At 43.1% G+C, this 16,102-nt stretch overlaps 1 protein-coding gene across 1 annotated transcript in view; it reads left to right on the plus strand.

The window, feature by feature from the left end:
• Window positions 1–8,781, plus strand: part of LATS2 (large tumor suppressor kinase 2) — a gene marked incomplete at both ends in the record, with an annotated part of 48,387 nt that extends 39,606 nt beyond the window's left edge. Inside the window, 5 exons of the mRNA XM_082004239.1 lie at window positions 450–1,987; window positions 4,976–5,558; window positions 6,173–6,355; window positions 7,597–7,703; window positions 8,287–8,781. Coding sequence (XP_081860365.1) covers window positions 450–1,987; window positions 4,976–5,558; window positions 6,173–6,355; window positions 7,597–7,703; window positions 8,287–8,781 — 2,906 coding nt within the window. The remainder of the gene's footprint in view (window positions 1–449; window positions 1,988–4,975; window positions 5,559–6,172; window positions 6,356–7,596; window positions 7,704–8,286) is intronic.
• Window positions 8,782–16,102: the final 7,321 nt, after the last annotated feature.

The following is a 16,102-nucleotide window of genomic DNA, read 5'->3' on the forward strand; positions in this document are numbered from 1 at the left end:
AGTTGTGTTGACAGTGCTTCCGGGAGCTTTTTTTCTCATGTTGGTGCTGTACTTAACTCCCTGCTCTGTAGCTTCCTCCTATCTGTGAATAATGACTGGTAATACTGGTCCAGCTTTAAAAACCAGGCTGTAATGTAATATGATGATTTCATAGTTAAGGAATTTGTGCTTCTATTTTCATGATTTGGTAGAACTCCCTGATGATTCCTGGCATGAGCAGTGTTGTGGGCCAGTAGCTTGTTATCAGTAGTAATACTTGGCACCTATAACTTTAAATGTTCAGAGTGCTTAATTTAGATTTTGGAAGGTGTTTTTATAACACATACTCCCTACGCAGTGTGTGTGTGTGCATGTGTGTGTATGTCTGTATGTATAGATGGATGAGTAATGCAAAGTAATTGGTTCATCTGAATTGTTTCCTAACATTCTTTTGTGTTCTTTTTATAAAGGAAAGGGTATTGTGCCAAATAATGTAACCCGCAGGCCAAGCTTCGAAGGATCAAACGAATCTTTTCCGTCCTACCATCAGATCAGTAATGCAGCCTATGAAGGGACAAGTTTTGGAGCAGAAGGTGCAAATATGCTTACTGAAGTTCCAAGGCCATACATGGACTATTTAATCTCTGCTTCACAGTCTACAGCTATGAATGCTCCTGTACAGCGGCCCTCTGGAGTAGGCACTCACAGCACACCCACAAGCCATCAGCAGAAAACATACCCTGCAAATATCGAATCTTCTGTGATTAATTATCCAGTGGCTAATCACAGCAGTCAAGCTTTGCAGCTGCAGGCATCCCATGGCTCCAACAGCCAACATTACAGTAGGCAGCACATGATGGTACAGGGGGAGCCGATGGGGTATGGTGTTCAGCGGAGTCCATCCTTCCAAAACAAGATGCAGCAGGAGGGAGGATACGCCAATATCCCAAGTAAAGGGGCGGTTGTTCAGAATAATTCTGGTCATGCATTTCAGCAGGCACCAGCAAGCCTGTATATATCACATTCTCATCACAAACAGACAAGTCCTTCTTCTCATCAAATGCATGTGATATCCAGAGGTCCAGCCTTTGCTAATGATTTTTCAGACAGTCCACCACAAAATCTATTAACTCCATCTAGAAATAGCCTAAACATGGACCTCTATGACATGAATAATCCTCAAGTTCAGCAGTGGCAGGCAGCAACACCGTCACGCCGAGATTCTTTACAAAATCCAGGAATAGAAACATCTCCACGGCAACATGTATCCTTCAGACCTGATGCCACAGTGCCAAGCAGAACAAACTCCTTTAACAACCACCAGCAACAGCCACAAGTGACAGTGTCTATAAGACAGGTTCCTTCGGGAAAACCTGATCCTTCCATTTCATCTCCAAATACGATCACAGCAGTCACATCTGCACATATTCTCCAGCCAGTGAAGAGCATGCGAGTGATGAGACCTGAGCCTCAGACTGCAGTGGGACCTTCCCATCCTGGTTGGTTACCTGCACAGGCATCGGCTGTGGATGGCTTGGAGATCATTGAGCAGCATGTGCCACCTGTTGGAGCATCTAATGCCTATCAGCTAGATGTGGATTATAGTAACCAGGAACTGCGGTGTCCACCACCACCGTATCCGAAACATTTGTTACTGCCTGGTAGCTCTGAGCAGTTTGATATCAACTGCTTATGCATGGGTGTAGAGCAGACCCTCCGTGTAGTCCCCAATTCAACGTGCAATAAGGTGGAAGAGAACAGTGAGCGAAATGACAAAAGCAGCAAGAACACTAAAGCTGAAAAACCAAGCAAGGATAAAAAGCAAATTCAGACATCTCCGGTGCCTGTGCGAAAAAATGGCAAAGATGAGGAAAAGCGAGAATCCCGAATAAAGAGCTACTCACCTTTTGCCTTCAAGTTCTATATGGAGCAACATGTAGAAAATGTCATAAAGACCTACCAGCAGAAAATTAACAGAAGATTACAATTGGAGCAAGAAATGGCTAAAGTAATTCTCCTTGTTTTGTTATAATAAAAGCTAATGGGGTCAAATTGATTATTACTATTTTAAATAATTCAAAAAATTTATAAAGGCAGACTCCACTGGAAGTGGTAGGTATCCAACACCTCCCTATACCAGTCGATTTTCACTTAGAAGCCTGGAGGCAGGTCTGGGAGGCTGTTTGAAAACCTGAGATGTGAAAGAATATATCTTCATACTAGAAAAGTAAAATGAAGCAAACCCCCTCCCCCTCCAGTAGGAAAGTATTTGGTTTAGTGGAGAACTCAGAAGCCAGGTTTGAGGCTGAGATAACCCTGGCAATATTTTGGCAACTCTTGCAAAACTCTGAAAAAAGTTTTCTCTTTGCTCCAGTTCTTCCTCCCTTGTTCCATGGTAGCCAGTCATTCACCAAAGCCATGGTTCGACTTGGCAGTGTATTCACTGTGCCATATTTTCAGAAGAATACGTAATACTTGACTGGGAATTGTCTGTTGAATACATGTAAGTAATAATACTGTGCAAGTAATCATATCTTGCCCAGCTTGGACTGATCTTGGGACCCTTGCTGGAACTTTTTCTAGAAGCAGGCCTCAGGGAGGTGCACTTTTTGAACGAGAGTGCCTCTTTCATGCCTAATTGTAGCTCTCAAACCTAAGCTGATTCACTCATAGGGCTTTCAAACAAAGCTGCCAAGTTCTGATGGTTGCTCTGGCAGTTTTGGTTTTAATTTTTAAATGTGGAAGAGGTTTTTTTTTCCCCAGGCACGACTAGAATATGACTAGTCTACTTTTGTATGTAAGGATAAACGCTAAGGAAAGCTGTTATTAACACATAATGGCTAATAATTAACTACCTGATCTTTCCTAGCAGAGTCAATTTCCAGAGTCGGTTAATTTCATGCTCACATTGCTCCAGGAAACTCAGTGGTTTGTTTGTTGAGGTTAAAATTAAATGAATGTATTTCTAAAATCTCTTGAAAGGTCGTCGTTTTAGTGACAGTTAATAGTTTGTCCTCACTGCAAGTACAGATTGTGTTGCATCGCTTGGATTTAGTGGATATTTTCCTGAGTTTGAGATAAGGAATGAACTCTAAAGAAATAAGACATCAGCTAATTGCCTTAGTGCTTCTCTTCTGACTCTTCAGCTTTCCCTCACTTCATAACTCAGAGATAATTCATCTATAAACAAAAACAACTCCTTCCCCTAGCAACCTCATCACTGGCTGGAATAATATACTATGAACTCAGGAGATTTTGGCTATCTGGATATCATATTATTCTGGAATTAACCAAGAACACAACACACTAATTATTTTACCTTAAAACAACAAACACTTGCTTTATTATGGATTGAGGTATTTGCCTTACATTTTAAAAACAGTATTACTTGTTTTGATTTGACTGTTGCCTTCAGTCTGACAATTCATCCTACCTGTTCTGCAAGTTTCTGCAGACCTCCATCCTTTATTCATACAGATTTCATTTTTATTTATTCATTTTTATACTCTGGGGATCTCACTGCATAGTCTGGCTGCCCACATTCATCTTTAAAGACATAGACTACAGATGTGAAATTAAATCAATCTAAGCAGCGGCCCCATGGGCTTATGCTTGCGTGTCTAGCCTGCTAATCAGGCAGCTTCAACTCCATCCACCCTCCTCTCTATTGCCCCTTCCCACCAGGCACTAATCTTCCTTGATTGGATATTAGGAAAAATTTCTTCACTGAGAGGGTGGTCAGGCATTGGAACAGACTGCCCAGGGAAGTGGTGGAGTCGCCATCTCTGGAAGTGTTCAAAAAACGTGTGGATGTGGCACTTCAGGACATGGTTTATGGGACGTGGTGGCGCTGGATTAATGGTTGGACTTGATGATCTTGAAGGTCCTTTCCAACCTAGGGATTCTGTGATTCCTTTCTGAATGCTTTGGTTGCCAGCTAATTTAGGATTCTGGAAATGGGGTATGCAGAAAGAAAGAGGCATGCTGCAGAGGATGAGTTGTCAGAGGATCCTGGGGATCAGCCCAGGGGTTTCTGCTGGTGGAGGCCACCAGTGGCTCTTGGAGAGGGACAGGCACTGAAGTTGGCAGTCTTGGCAGTGTGCAGGCTCTGTCTTGAAGGGTGAGGAAAGTCTGGTTGGATACTGCTGCTTCTCCCTTTCTCAGGAGGTCTCTACCTGCCACCATGTGAAGTGTTGCTTGCAGTTAGTTGGAGGCTCTCTGGGGACAGGAGGTGGACAAGCCAGCTTTTTTACAGCTTAGGTGCAGAGGGGAAATAATACAGTTAGAGGGGAAATAGCACCAGGGTCTGGGCTGCAGTGGCTGAGGGGAGGCCAGAGCTGAGGGTTATATGCACGTATTTTGGAAGGGAAAGGGGCGAAGTTTATAGAACAGGTGGTCAGGAGATTTACAGACTTCGAAAGCAGAGGATGTATGTGGCAGAGGAAGAAAAATAGTTTCTAAAGAAGAAGGCTCCCAAGGCACTTGGGAATGTGTAGGTCAAAACCCAACAGTTGAACAGCACTCAAGGTAGGAACTGTTAATGTGAGTTGCCCTGGAGAACCATTCATGAACAAAGCGGACTGCTGCACGTAGGTTTAAGTTTCGGTTTAAGTTAAGGTGTACTGCAGTGAGCATACATATAGTGGAATGCAGTGGCAAAAGTGCACATTTGAAAGGTGTAAACCAAATCCCCAAATCAGATTTGTTCTGTTCCCCTCTCTGACAGTATTGCCCCATGCCTCTTCATTCAGTCAAATGAGGAAGGCAGACCAATCTCAGATATGGCAAATTCCCATAACAAGTTAGGGCACGGTGAATTTGCCAGTATTTCAGAAATACCTCAACAGACAGACAAGAGAGTATATCTCTCATGAATGCATCTTTTCTGGTTCTTGGTTAATTTTTCTGAGAAATGTGTTTTGGGAATGCTAGTTTATTGTTCTCTTGCTATGAATGTAACAGTACTAGCTCTTGTGGTTTGCTTTCCTTTGTAAAGGCTGGCCTTTGTGAAGCAGAACAGGAACAAATGAGGAAAATTCTCTACCAGAAGGAGTCCAACTACAACAGACTTAAAAGAGCTAAAATGGACAAATCTATGTTTGTGAAAATCAAGACTCTGGGTATTGGTGCATTTGGAGAAGTATGCCTGGCCTGCAAAGTGGATACCCATGCCCTGTATGCCATGAAGACTCTGCGAAAGAAAGATGTGCTAAACAGGAACCAGGTGGCTCATGTCAAAGCGGAGAGGGACATACTTGCTGAGGCAGACAATGAGTGGGTGGTTAAACTCTATTATTCCTTCCAAGATAAAGAGAACTTGTACTTTGTGATGGACTACATCCCTGGCGGGGATATGATGAGTCTACTGATTCGAATGGAGGTCTTTCCAGAGCGTCTGGCTAGATTTTATATTGCAGAGCTCACTTTGGCGATAGAGAGTGTGCACAAAATGGGATTTATTCACCGAGACATCAAGCCTGACAACATTCTGATAGACCTTGATGGGCATATCAAACTGACTGACTTTGGACTGTGTACTGGATTCAGGTGGACTCACAATTCAAAATACTATCAGAAAGGTAGTGTTCTTAGGCTTTATTTGTGATGTTATTGCATTATTTATTTTGAAACAAACAGGTACCTCTTGGCATAAATGCCAACACAGAAGAAAGTGGTGTGGACATTGACAAAGCGTCAATGGCAATATGATGCTCCTGTCTCGCACTAACTCATTCAGTTAGTTTGTTTCCGGTCCTTTGTTTCCAATACTGTTTAAATTCCTATCAGTAATCTGGCTGACCACTGCAGTAGCAACAGTTTTTCAGTTTATACTTGTTTGGAGGGTCTCTTTTGGTGGTGAAATAATTTAATCACAGATTTAAAGTAGTCCGCACACCTCCTGTGTGTGCCATTGAGGAGTATTGGTGTCTGTTGGCATTTAGCTAATCTAAATATACCATTGTTCCGTATCTCCCATATGGGAGCATCCTTCCTTACACTGAGACAGACATCTTGCTGGCTATGAAAAACCAATTGTGAAGGGCAGGGCAGAAGGAAGTGCCGTGGGTTTAAAGTTTAAATGCTGTTCTTCAGTGAGAGTGGAAGATGGCACAACTAGATCTAGACAAATACTTTTCTCTTTGTGTGTTGTGTTTTATGACTGTGAATGTAAACTTTCTCTCCCATTTGAAAGGGAGCCATATCAGACAAGACAGCATGGAGCCCAGTGATCTTTGGGATGATGTGTCCAATTGTAGATGTGGAGATAGGCTGAAGACATTGGAACAGAGAGCTAAGAAGCAGCATCAGAGATGTCTAGCCCACTCGTTAGTTGGAACCCCTAATTATATTGCTCCTGAAGTCCTGCTTCGTAAAGGTAGATAACCTGTATTTTTCTCCTGTTTAAGTGAACATCGATGCTTTGATACACTTTTTTAATTTTTTGCCTTAAATAAGCTTGCTGCTTTGAAGATTGTCATTCTGAAGGCCACAAACACTTAGCTCAGATTAAGGACAACAGATTTCTCTACATGTTCCACTGTTTGGCATCACACTGCTGACATTGATGGTGGTCATGCTTTGTGTGTCTGTGTACATCTACACTCTGGGGCCTTTGAATGAGACTGCTAATAAACATGTCAGATGATGTTGGCAGTGATATTTTTCAAGTATAAATCAGATTATCTGTACTCACGGGGTATGACTATGACCGCTAGCAAGTTTACATAGTTTATATAGCCAGCTGACAGTTCTGGATCACTGGTGTAAACTTGTGGAAATATGTCCTCCAGATTCCCAGAATCTTGGGGAAACTCAACAAAAAGTCTTCCAGAATTTACAGTGGACACCCTGCATTCAAAAGCTTGGCTTAAGGAATTTAGACAGTATTTGGTGGCCATCCATGCAGAACAGACATGGTCACTGTAGTAAGGAGATTAGATGTTCAACGTTGTCTCCAAGTCAGATCCTAAGCCTAATCTTCAAGTTGAGAGATTTCACACTGGACCTTACATTATCCAATGACACAAACCACCATTGAAATCAGTGTTCAAATCCTCCATTCCTTTTTCAGAGATCTCAAACTTGTACCTTATTTGTCTTGTCACAGCAATTAAATGATTGAAGTTGTTCCTCTGCTTGGAACTTGCTCAGAAAGTGATCTGTGGCTTTCTTCTGTCTCTAGAGCCAGGCTATGTCTTTCAGCAACTTTTCAAATTCATGGTGTCACCTCTACTGAACCTAGGGGAGGACATCAGTCACTAAACCTTTTTGTTACTCTTTTGAGGTCCAGTTTGTGCTGTGATGTAGTTCTGGGACAGGGCATGAAAAAAAAAAAACTTATTTCTTGATTTCACCACTTGCTTATGTTGAGAATTAAATTTATTCAGAAAGATGCCCAGACAACAGGATTAAATCTTTACTGACAGCCATAGAATTCAGGTCAGCAAGGAGAAGCGACTTTATGATCAAGGTGGATTGGAGTCCTTTGTTTTTAGGTCACAAATTGTTTGTCTGAGAAAAGACAGAAATCTGTCTGTATGTTTTGTTGCTTAATTGCAAGTATCTGTACACATTCTCCTTGGTTGGTGGAGGGCAACCTTTTGACTTGCCTTTCAGGATACACTCAGCTCTGTGACTGGTGGAGTGTTGGTGTGATCCTCTTTGAGATGTTAGTGGGACAGCCTCCTTTTCTGGCTCCTACACCCACAGAAACCCAACTGAAGGTAAGTTGAAGCAAAATTCCAATCTGAGGTAGCAAAATGTTAACATTTTTCCTTCTCTTCTCCTCCACGCACAGACTATCCCCTATTGTTTTACTAGAGAAAGGAGCAGTGATTACAAAAGCCTATTTTTTAAATAGTTCTATGCAGGGACAAATCCTTACAGTTGGCAATGCAAGTGTTTCAAAGTCAAACAGTGAGTAGTTGTTTATTAGAAATGGTGTATCTTATGACCACTTTTCCTAGTTTACATTTTGGAGACAAAATGAATTGATTCCTTGAAGTCATTCCATGAAGTCATGTGTAAACTGAGTATGTTCTCAAATCGGACTATGGGAGCATTCAGGAAGGAATTTGCCTTTTTCTTAAATGGAATTGCTCCTTTTATCTGCTGTCTGACAATGTTTCTTGATTCATTAAAGTAATTATTAACAGCCGATGCAGTCTAATCATTGGGTTCTTGAACCTCTAAAATAACTATACAGACTGTGAATTGACTGGTTATGCATATACTTCTGTACAGCTGACAATCAGAAGGATTTTGTTTCCAGGATTAGAAGTTGTCTAATACCCTTCTTACCTCCAGGTGATAAATTGGGAAAGCACACTGCACATTCCTTCACAGATCAAGCTGAGCCCTGAGGCAACTGATCTCATCACAAAGCTCTGCTGTGCTGCTGAGGACAGGCTTGGAAGAAATGGAGCAGATGACATTAAGGCCCATTCTTTCTTTCACTCCATGGACTTCTCTACCGATATCCGTAGGCAGCCAGCTCCCTATGTCCCAAAGATCAGCCATCCAATGGACACTTCAAATTTTGATCCGGTTGAAGAAGAAAGCCCTTGGAACGATGCTAGCGGTGACAGCACCAGGACATGGGATCCACTAGCCTCTTCTAATAGTAAACACACAGAACATGCTTTTTACGAGTTTACTTTCCGAAGGTTCTTCGATGACAACGGGTATCCTTTCAGGTATCCCAAACCTTCTGGAATGGAAGTTGGCCAGTCTGAGAAATCTGATGTAGAAGACAAAGGTATAGTGGATCAGACTGGAGCTTGTCAGCCTGTATATGTGTAAATTATTGTACAGACAACTCCAGATAAGACTATCTCAAATCCAGTAGGGCCTTTAACTGATCCTTTAGGAGCTGATCCTGCAGTGCTTGTTCAGGTGTAACTCAGCTGAGGCTGGAATCGGCCTGGGGAGTCGGAATCTTGCAGGGCCAGGTCCTGAAAATGGCACTCTTGAAAGTTCAGGTCAGTTTTACTGTAAATAGCTTTGTTGATAATTACACTTGAAATCCTGGTCTTCATCAAAATCCGCAAGGCCAGCAGTCTGTCATTTCTAGGCCTATTTTTATTTGAGGTCAGCATCCCCCTACTCAGATTAACATTTACAGACTTCTGCAACCGTCAGCATTATTTTTTAAAATGAATAAAGAGCACTTATATTTTGTTTATAGCAGGGGTTTTTTTCTTACTAAATTATAGGGATTAACTTTGACAAATCATGCTGCTGTTCTTCTTTTCTACATTTTTATTTTATCCATAGCACTTATTTCACATTTAGGAAGATGCAAAAAGCTGAAGAACATGTGATGAAAGGTCTCTGTGCAATAATGTAAGAAAGAAAAAAAGAAGAAAAATGAAAAAAAAACCTGCTCTTAATTTTCTAAATTTACTGATGTATTCGCACCGTGATTTTTGTTTATTATATGTATTTTCCACATTTCAAAATTGTGACATAACCTTAAAGCTGCTTTATTTCCTTCTGCTTATTGGAGTGTAATAGAAAGTGTGAGCAAGTGACAATTTGGGTGTGAATTCGTTGTCTAGTGTGTGAAGAATGTTGCATGAGCAGTGCTTTTCTATTTGAAATGGCCTTTTCTTGCCATTCACAGGCAGGTCCTGTGGATCCACTTTTACTAAGGGTCTAAAATTAGACCATTTTAAACCGTGTGTTGGTAATGTATTGTGTGGGTGGTTTCCTCTTATGATTGTATCCAAAATTAATTTTGTAAAAGAGATTGCAACGGTTCTAACTGAATAGTGATTTTGTGGTCTGATGTAATAGATCAGTAAACACATATCATCGGCACACACGTTTCCCCACAACGGATCAATAGCAAGACCATTATTACAAAGCTGATTAGTGGCAACAGTCTATCTCAGGCTTATTCACGTAGCATGCAGCACAGTGTCCGCTGTTTCATCCTAGCAGTAATGCAGAGCACCAGTACTACCATCTGTAGCTCAGCATCTTCAAAACAGAATGTCTAACGTAACACATTGAGATCCTCGTTGCGATGAGGCTGACGTTGAGCGTGTGCAGCTCCACAGGCGTCTACGGAACCTGGAGGTACGCGGCTTTTCCAGACGTCAGATCCCTGGACATGACTGGCTGTGTATCCGTTTAGGATCCTAATGTTTTAGGCACTGACATCTGAAAACGTTGGCATTGCTCATAGGTCGTTCTGCCCTGTTGTCTATAGATAAAAATGTTGCTGTGATGGAGCACCATAGTCCTGCATTTCTGTCAAATTATAGGCATACTTTGAAATATCAATTCTTAACTATGTTAAAATGCGCATTTTTCTTCTATGTATAAGTGAGAATTATTCAAGGTGATATCAGAATACTAAAGATAATTAAGCCATACATATTTGCATATATATTATATATAACTAAATAAGTAAACACACACAAAAATCCTTAATTCAGATTAGTGTAACAGTCCTATTTAAAGTGATTGACATAATAACATTTGAGGAAAACACTCCTTTAATGTGTTTTTGCTTTATTTTATTTTTAAATCTGGAGCTTCATTATTTTTTCCGTATTTTATTCCACATATTATTCCTTAATGTTTTAGCATATCCTATCCTATCCATTGTTTAGATATCTAAGCAACAACATATAAATTCATCAGCCTAAACTAAACAAAAATGATTGTGTATTTGTTTACATTTGTATGAAAGGAATGTTCTGAGGTATGCAGTGCTTGTGTTGTGACAGTTCATGTAAGATTCAGTATTACTGCTTTTTTATATAGTAATGCCATTTTTTGTTATTTACATCTATCTGACATTCTTTCATGTGGTAGGTTCTTTCTCAGGAACTCAGTTTAACTGTTATTTATTGATATATCATTGCCTTTGAAAGCTTCTACTGGCACAATTTATTAAAAATCTGAATCAAAATCTAAGATGCGTTATGTGTTTTTGAAAAGGATAATTTCTGCCTATTTTAAGGCAGAATTTTTAATGGATTTGTTTTTGTAATGTTAGTGAAGGGTTTGAGTAATAAACATGAGCTCCAAATCTCGCCTCTCCTGCAGCATTTGAAGTGGGGTCTTTGGGTACATTGAGACCATTTCTTCTGTCCTCATGGCCCTCGAGAAGAAGGGGCAGGATTCCCAGGTGCAACTTGCTTTCCTGGGACCAGGTCAGCAGGTGGCATAAAATTCAGCACCGTCACTTTCTCCGCAGTAATGGCTCCGCCAGGGCGACCACAACCGGTGGGCTTGTCCCCTCTGGCTGTCGCCTCTGATGTATTTCTATAATGCAAATAATTCACCTGCAAAACACAGAATCTTTGCAACAAAGCGGAACAAGAGAAGCTGGCCCAGAAGGAAACGAGTGCTTCCACAGTGAATATATTGCTCATTTAAAATCTGTGCTGCAGGGAACAGGAGCCAGCTCCCATTTCACCTAAAGAACTGCTTTGGAAAACAAATTTTTCCAACTTACCAGGTGCTGTCTCTAGAAGGCTTGCATCTTTCTTAGACATTGCAGGGGTAAACAGAAACTTGGAATAAATGTTACGAAATTTGGAGAAGAAAAAATATGCCATATATTGGGACTGGCTCTAAGCATTCTCGGTTCTGCTGAAGTTCCTGCAAAAAGCATCTAATACCTTCTTTTAAGAAGTTATATCAATTCAATGTTTGCTTTTTAAAAAATCTTCCTTTAAAAATAAACAACCAAAAACCCCTCAGATGTATTTATTGCTGACTGAGTGTAAGAAAGAAGTTTATTAATTCCGAAGTTGTGTTCTTGGTTAAGGGCACGGGTGAGATGCAATCCTAACTTTGCTAATCAAGGTTGAACCTGCTGCTGATTTCGGTGAGGGTTTCAGCAAAGACAGTAATACCACTTATCGTGTGTACAAAGGTCTAAATAATTGCTGCAAAAATGTAAGTAGTTGTTGTTTCTAGAGTGGAAGCTTTATAATGGAAGGGTGCCAGTGGCCCAGGAACAGAAAGGGCCTCTGCCACCTTTCATACCTGTGTCCTTCAGTGCAGCCAGATTTGCCAAGAAGCAGCAACAATTCCTGATAAGCAAATTATTCCTTAGTTGGATGCAAAGGAACGAGCAGTAAAAGTTAGAGGCAGGTACCTAGCTGGAATAACATGAAAGCTAATTGGCTTTTAAATGGAAATCGAAGCAGGAGGTTAACTGCAGGAAGCAGGCGATGGGCTGGAACTTGATGGAAAATCAGTCTCATAAATGTAAGAAAATTCTCTTCTTTTCCCTGTGATTTTAGAGGTATGAAATAACGGCCTTAAAGCTTTCCTAGAGAAACTGTAATGAGAAGAGGAATTTAGAACATACAATTTGGTTCTATCCCAAAATGCAGAAACATTGGCAGAAAATGGCAACTGTTACTAAAATTATTGGAATAAAAAATATTAAATCTTTCCCACAGGAAATAATCTCAGGAATAGATAATGTAGAAATAGCAACCATTAAAACACACCCCAAAAAAGTGTAAAAACGTTTTTCCTGGCAAAGAAATCTGCTCCAGCAAGGACACGGAAGTTGTGCCTTCCTCTGGTTTCTGTTCTGAGCAGTGAAACGAGCAGTGAGCGGCGCTCGGTGCAGGGTCCTGGGCTCATTCCTGTCAAAATAAACGGAGGATCTGATCCATAAAGCTGTGGTCACCTCCTGCACATGCACCAGTAGCTCCAAGCCCTGCAAAAGAAACGGGGCCTGGTGATGTGGACAATTTAAATTCAAGTGGACTGACGGATGCCCTGACTCGTCAGCTCTCATGGTTTGGAAGGTGCCTTCAGTTCGGCGAGGTGAAAAATACCTGTGTCTGCATCTGTTAATTTTTAGATGGTGAAGAAAATGGGCTTCATGAAGCAGGCCTTGTGACATCTTGAGGATTTCTTAAACTTCAGTGGGACTCAAAAAATAGCAGGGTGTAAGGCACACCTCATCTCCTGGTCCTGGGATCCCCAAGGGCCAGGAAAGCCCCAGGCACTTGGCCCCCTTGGCTGTGGTAAGAAAAGGGGGAACTGAATGAATGTGGGAGGGGTACAGGTGGGTGAGGGGAAATAGCTGATCGTGTGAGACCATGAGGGGCGGCTTCGTGGAAGGAAAAAGAGTTGAAAGATGTCCCAGCCTTGCTGCAGCATGCAGCGGTTACCACGTGGGGTGCGTGTGCTGAGGAGAACGTTTCTGTCGGCACCTCCCTTTTGTCCTACACTTTTTGGGAGCACGCAGCACACGCCCTCCTGGGAGAGCCTGCTGGGCAGGCAGGAGCCCGCGCACGTGGACGTGCAGCGAGCCAGACCCGCAGCGTTGGGTCACGCTGCACGGGGAAGAAAGAGGCTGCATTGCCGCCCGGCTCCCACACCACCTCCGTCCTGGGCTGCTTTAAAGGAGAGCGGAGCAACAGATCCCTGCGATGCTGCTGGTTTGCCCAGCCAAGTGCCACAAAGGAGCTCGCCATGTGCCATGAAGTGCTCGTCACACACGGTACGTTTTTCCCCTAAACTCCTGGCTGTGCTTCTGAAGGCTGCATCAGCCACCCCGTAAATACACTTGTCATAAGTAATAGCTTTTCTTTTTTTCATACTTTTATGCTGTTGGGCAGCTACGGGTGTGGAGTTTTTTTTCCTTTTCTTTTTTCAGGGCAACAGTTGGCTGCACAACTCTGCTCCTTTCCAAAGGGAGCACTGATAGCTTTCTGTGGCCAGAGGGGAAACTGGGCTAGAAAGGAGAAGGATCTGCAGGTCATGCAGTAACCTGGCAAGTCTGATGGGATCTCTTTAAGTAATGCAAAGCCTGAAAATTCAATCACCACTCCTGGGGGGCAGTAGCTCAGCCTCTCGTTGTGGTAGCCTTATGGTCTGATGAGTTATTGTGTCTTTTTGATAATTGCTTTCCATAGCGTTGGTCATTCTTGGCCTTAATAGCAACAGTAAGCTCGGCTTAATAACTGCCTGTGGCTTTCCTTGGTCTGACAACAATTTCAGAGTAGGTAGTTTGACAAAAAAGATACCTGATTGTGCTGAATAAGACAACCATCAAAAAGGAAAGAAAGGAACACACGTTTACTTTTATGTGTCTAACTTTGCTACTGGGTCCTCATCACAAGGGCAAACGTTCATGAGAAAATTCTTACGAAAGGCTCGGTTGTCCAATGACTATATACATATATATATACACAGTTCACCAACTATTTACAGTGCTTGGTTTTAGCTCAACATTGGGGGATTGGTAAAAGGTTTCTTGGTTTGGTTTTCTAGACATGAAATCTAACAGACAAGAAAGGTCAAAATTCGGGACTGATTTACAGGATAACAGCTTCAAATGCCTCTGTGCAGAGTGTGGTTCTACCTGATGTTATGATGAAACATAACAACAGAAGGAGGAACTTTTTTCTAAAGGAGGAACTCCCTTGGGTGGAATCCGGGGAGACCGCGGATACCCAAAACTGAGCGGGGAGTGGCAGAAACAGCAGCGGATATCTAGGCTGGCTTTACAGCTGCATTTGCTTCGGATGAGGCCAGGGGTGAATAAACAATAGGACCATAGAAATGCCGGCTGGAAGGGACCTCTGGAGATCCGCAGGCCGACCTCCCACTCGGCGTGGGGCTGCGGCCAGCGCTGGCTCTGGCCGGCCAGCGCTTTGTCCAGCGAGAGCCTCCGGGGATGGTACGTCCTCCTCTAGCACGAGGGGCTGCGGCTGAGCGGAGCAGGAGGTGATGGCTGTCGCCAGCCAGATCTGCCGCTCCCCAAGCCCTTCAGGGAAGCCTGGCAGTGGGGATTGCATGGCTGTTGCCCTTCCTGGCATCCTGGCACTGCACAGAAGCCTCGTGTCGCCACCGAGCATCGTACCGTAGCTGTAGGAGTGCAGAGAGAGGCAGCGTCCCGGCAAAAGACCTTGAAAGAAGCACGGCTAAAGGGCTGGGCGAAGGATACGAAGCTGTTGAGACGAGGTGGTGCACGTCTCATCTCGGCTCCGTCCCCAGCCTTTGCCCACCGCCGAACGGAGCCATGCACAGCCGGAGCACAAGCCTCACCCAGAAGGGATCCTTTTCAGAAAATGTGCCCCCACGCAGCACAGCGGTGAATGGCGTGATGCCAGAGGCCGGACGCCATTTTGCGGATGGCAGTGCCAGACGACTGGCAGAGCACTGGCAGGGCGACGGCGATCTGCTGCTGCAGGCCTTGCGGGCCGCGCGTGGTGTGTCACCACGGGGAGGAGGAAGGCCTTTGCTGTGTTCAGCTTCCCAACGGGTGCCTTGTCCCGGCTGTGCCCTAGGGCTGTAACACCGACACAAGTCAGTGCTCTGCCCCCCAAATGCTTAATACTGGAGGGATTATCTAAACACAAGTTATCTCCCAGCAGAAAGCCATCTTTCCGTGCCCAAGGATCGGGTGGGGACAGGCTGTTTCCCTCAGGGAATTCTATCTGTGTCGTTGAAGACCAAGTCACTGGGCAGAAAGAGGCGAATTCGAATCCATAGTGGGCTTTTTTCCCAAAGAAAACGCTTCTCATAGGAAAATATTGGTTTGACAAAGTGGAAGTATTTTGGGGGGGAACTTACTGGTGCCTTTACAATCATACTTCAAAAAAAATGATAAAAATAGTTCATTTCCAAAAAAATAAAAAATGGAATAAAAGGGCCGAGGGCTTGTATTGTATATAACAGATAACAATTATAAAAATAAAAATGAACTGCTGTGACTAGGTCATTTTGATGTTTCCAGAACAGATTTTGGAAATATAATTTCTTGAAAATTTCCAACTGTGTGTTCCAATTTAGGCCTAAAGGATTTTTTTTTTTTTAATTCAATTTCCCACATAACAGGACCTGCCAATTTAAACTAGCTCTAAAAATAGCAAAAGAGGTCAAACAAATCTGAGTAATATCTGGAATTAAAATTAATTTAATTGGCAACCTCATCTCGCACGTAACTCTGATGCCGTCAGTCATCTTGCCCTCTTTTTAAACGTAATCCATGTCCCCACCAGGGCTCGGAATGGGGGTCGCGGCAGAAGCGGTACCGAGGTTGTGACGCGCTGGGCCGGCGTCTGCACCGTCCTTCGTGCTGGGGGGACAGCCCGGGCGCGCGCGCGCAGCAGCGCCGCGGCAGCACCCT

Source organism: Phaethon aethereus (genome assembly GCF_964289735.1).
Source record: "Phaethon aethereus genome assembly, chromosome: 1".
Lineage (NCBI taxonomy): Eukaryota > Metazoa > Chordata > Aves > Phaethontiformes > Phaethontidae > Phaethon > Phaethon aethereus.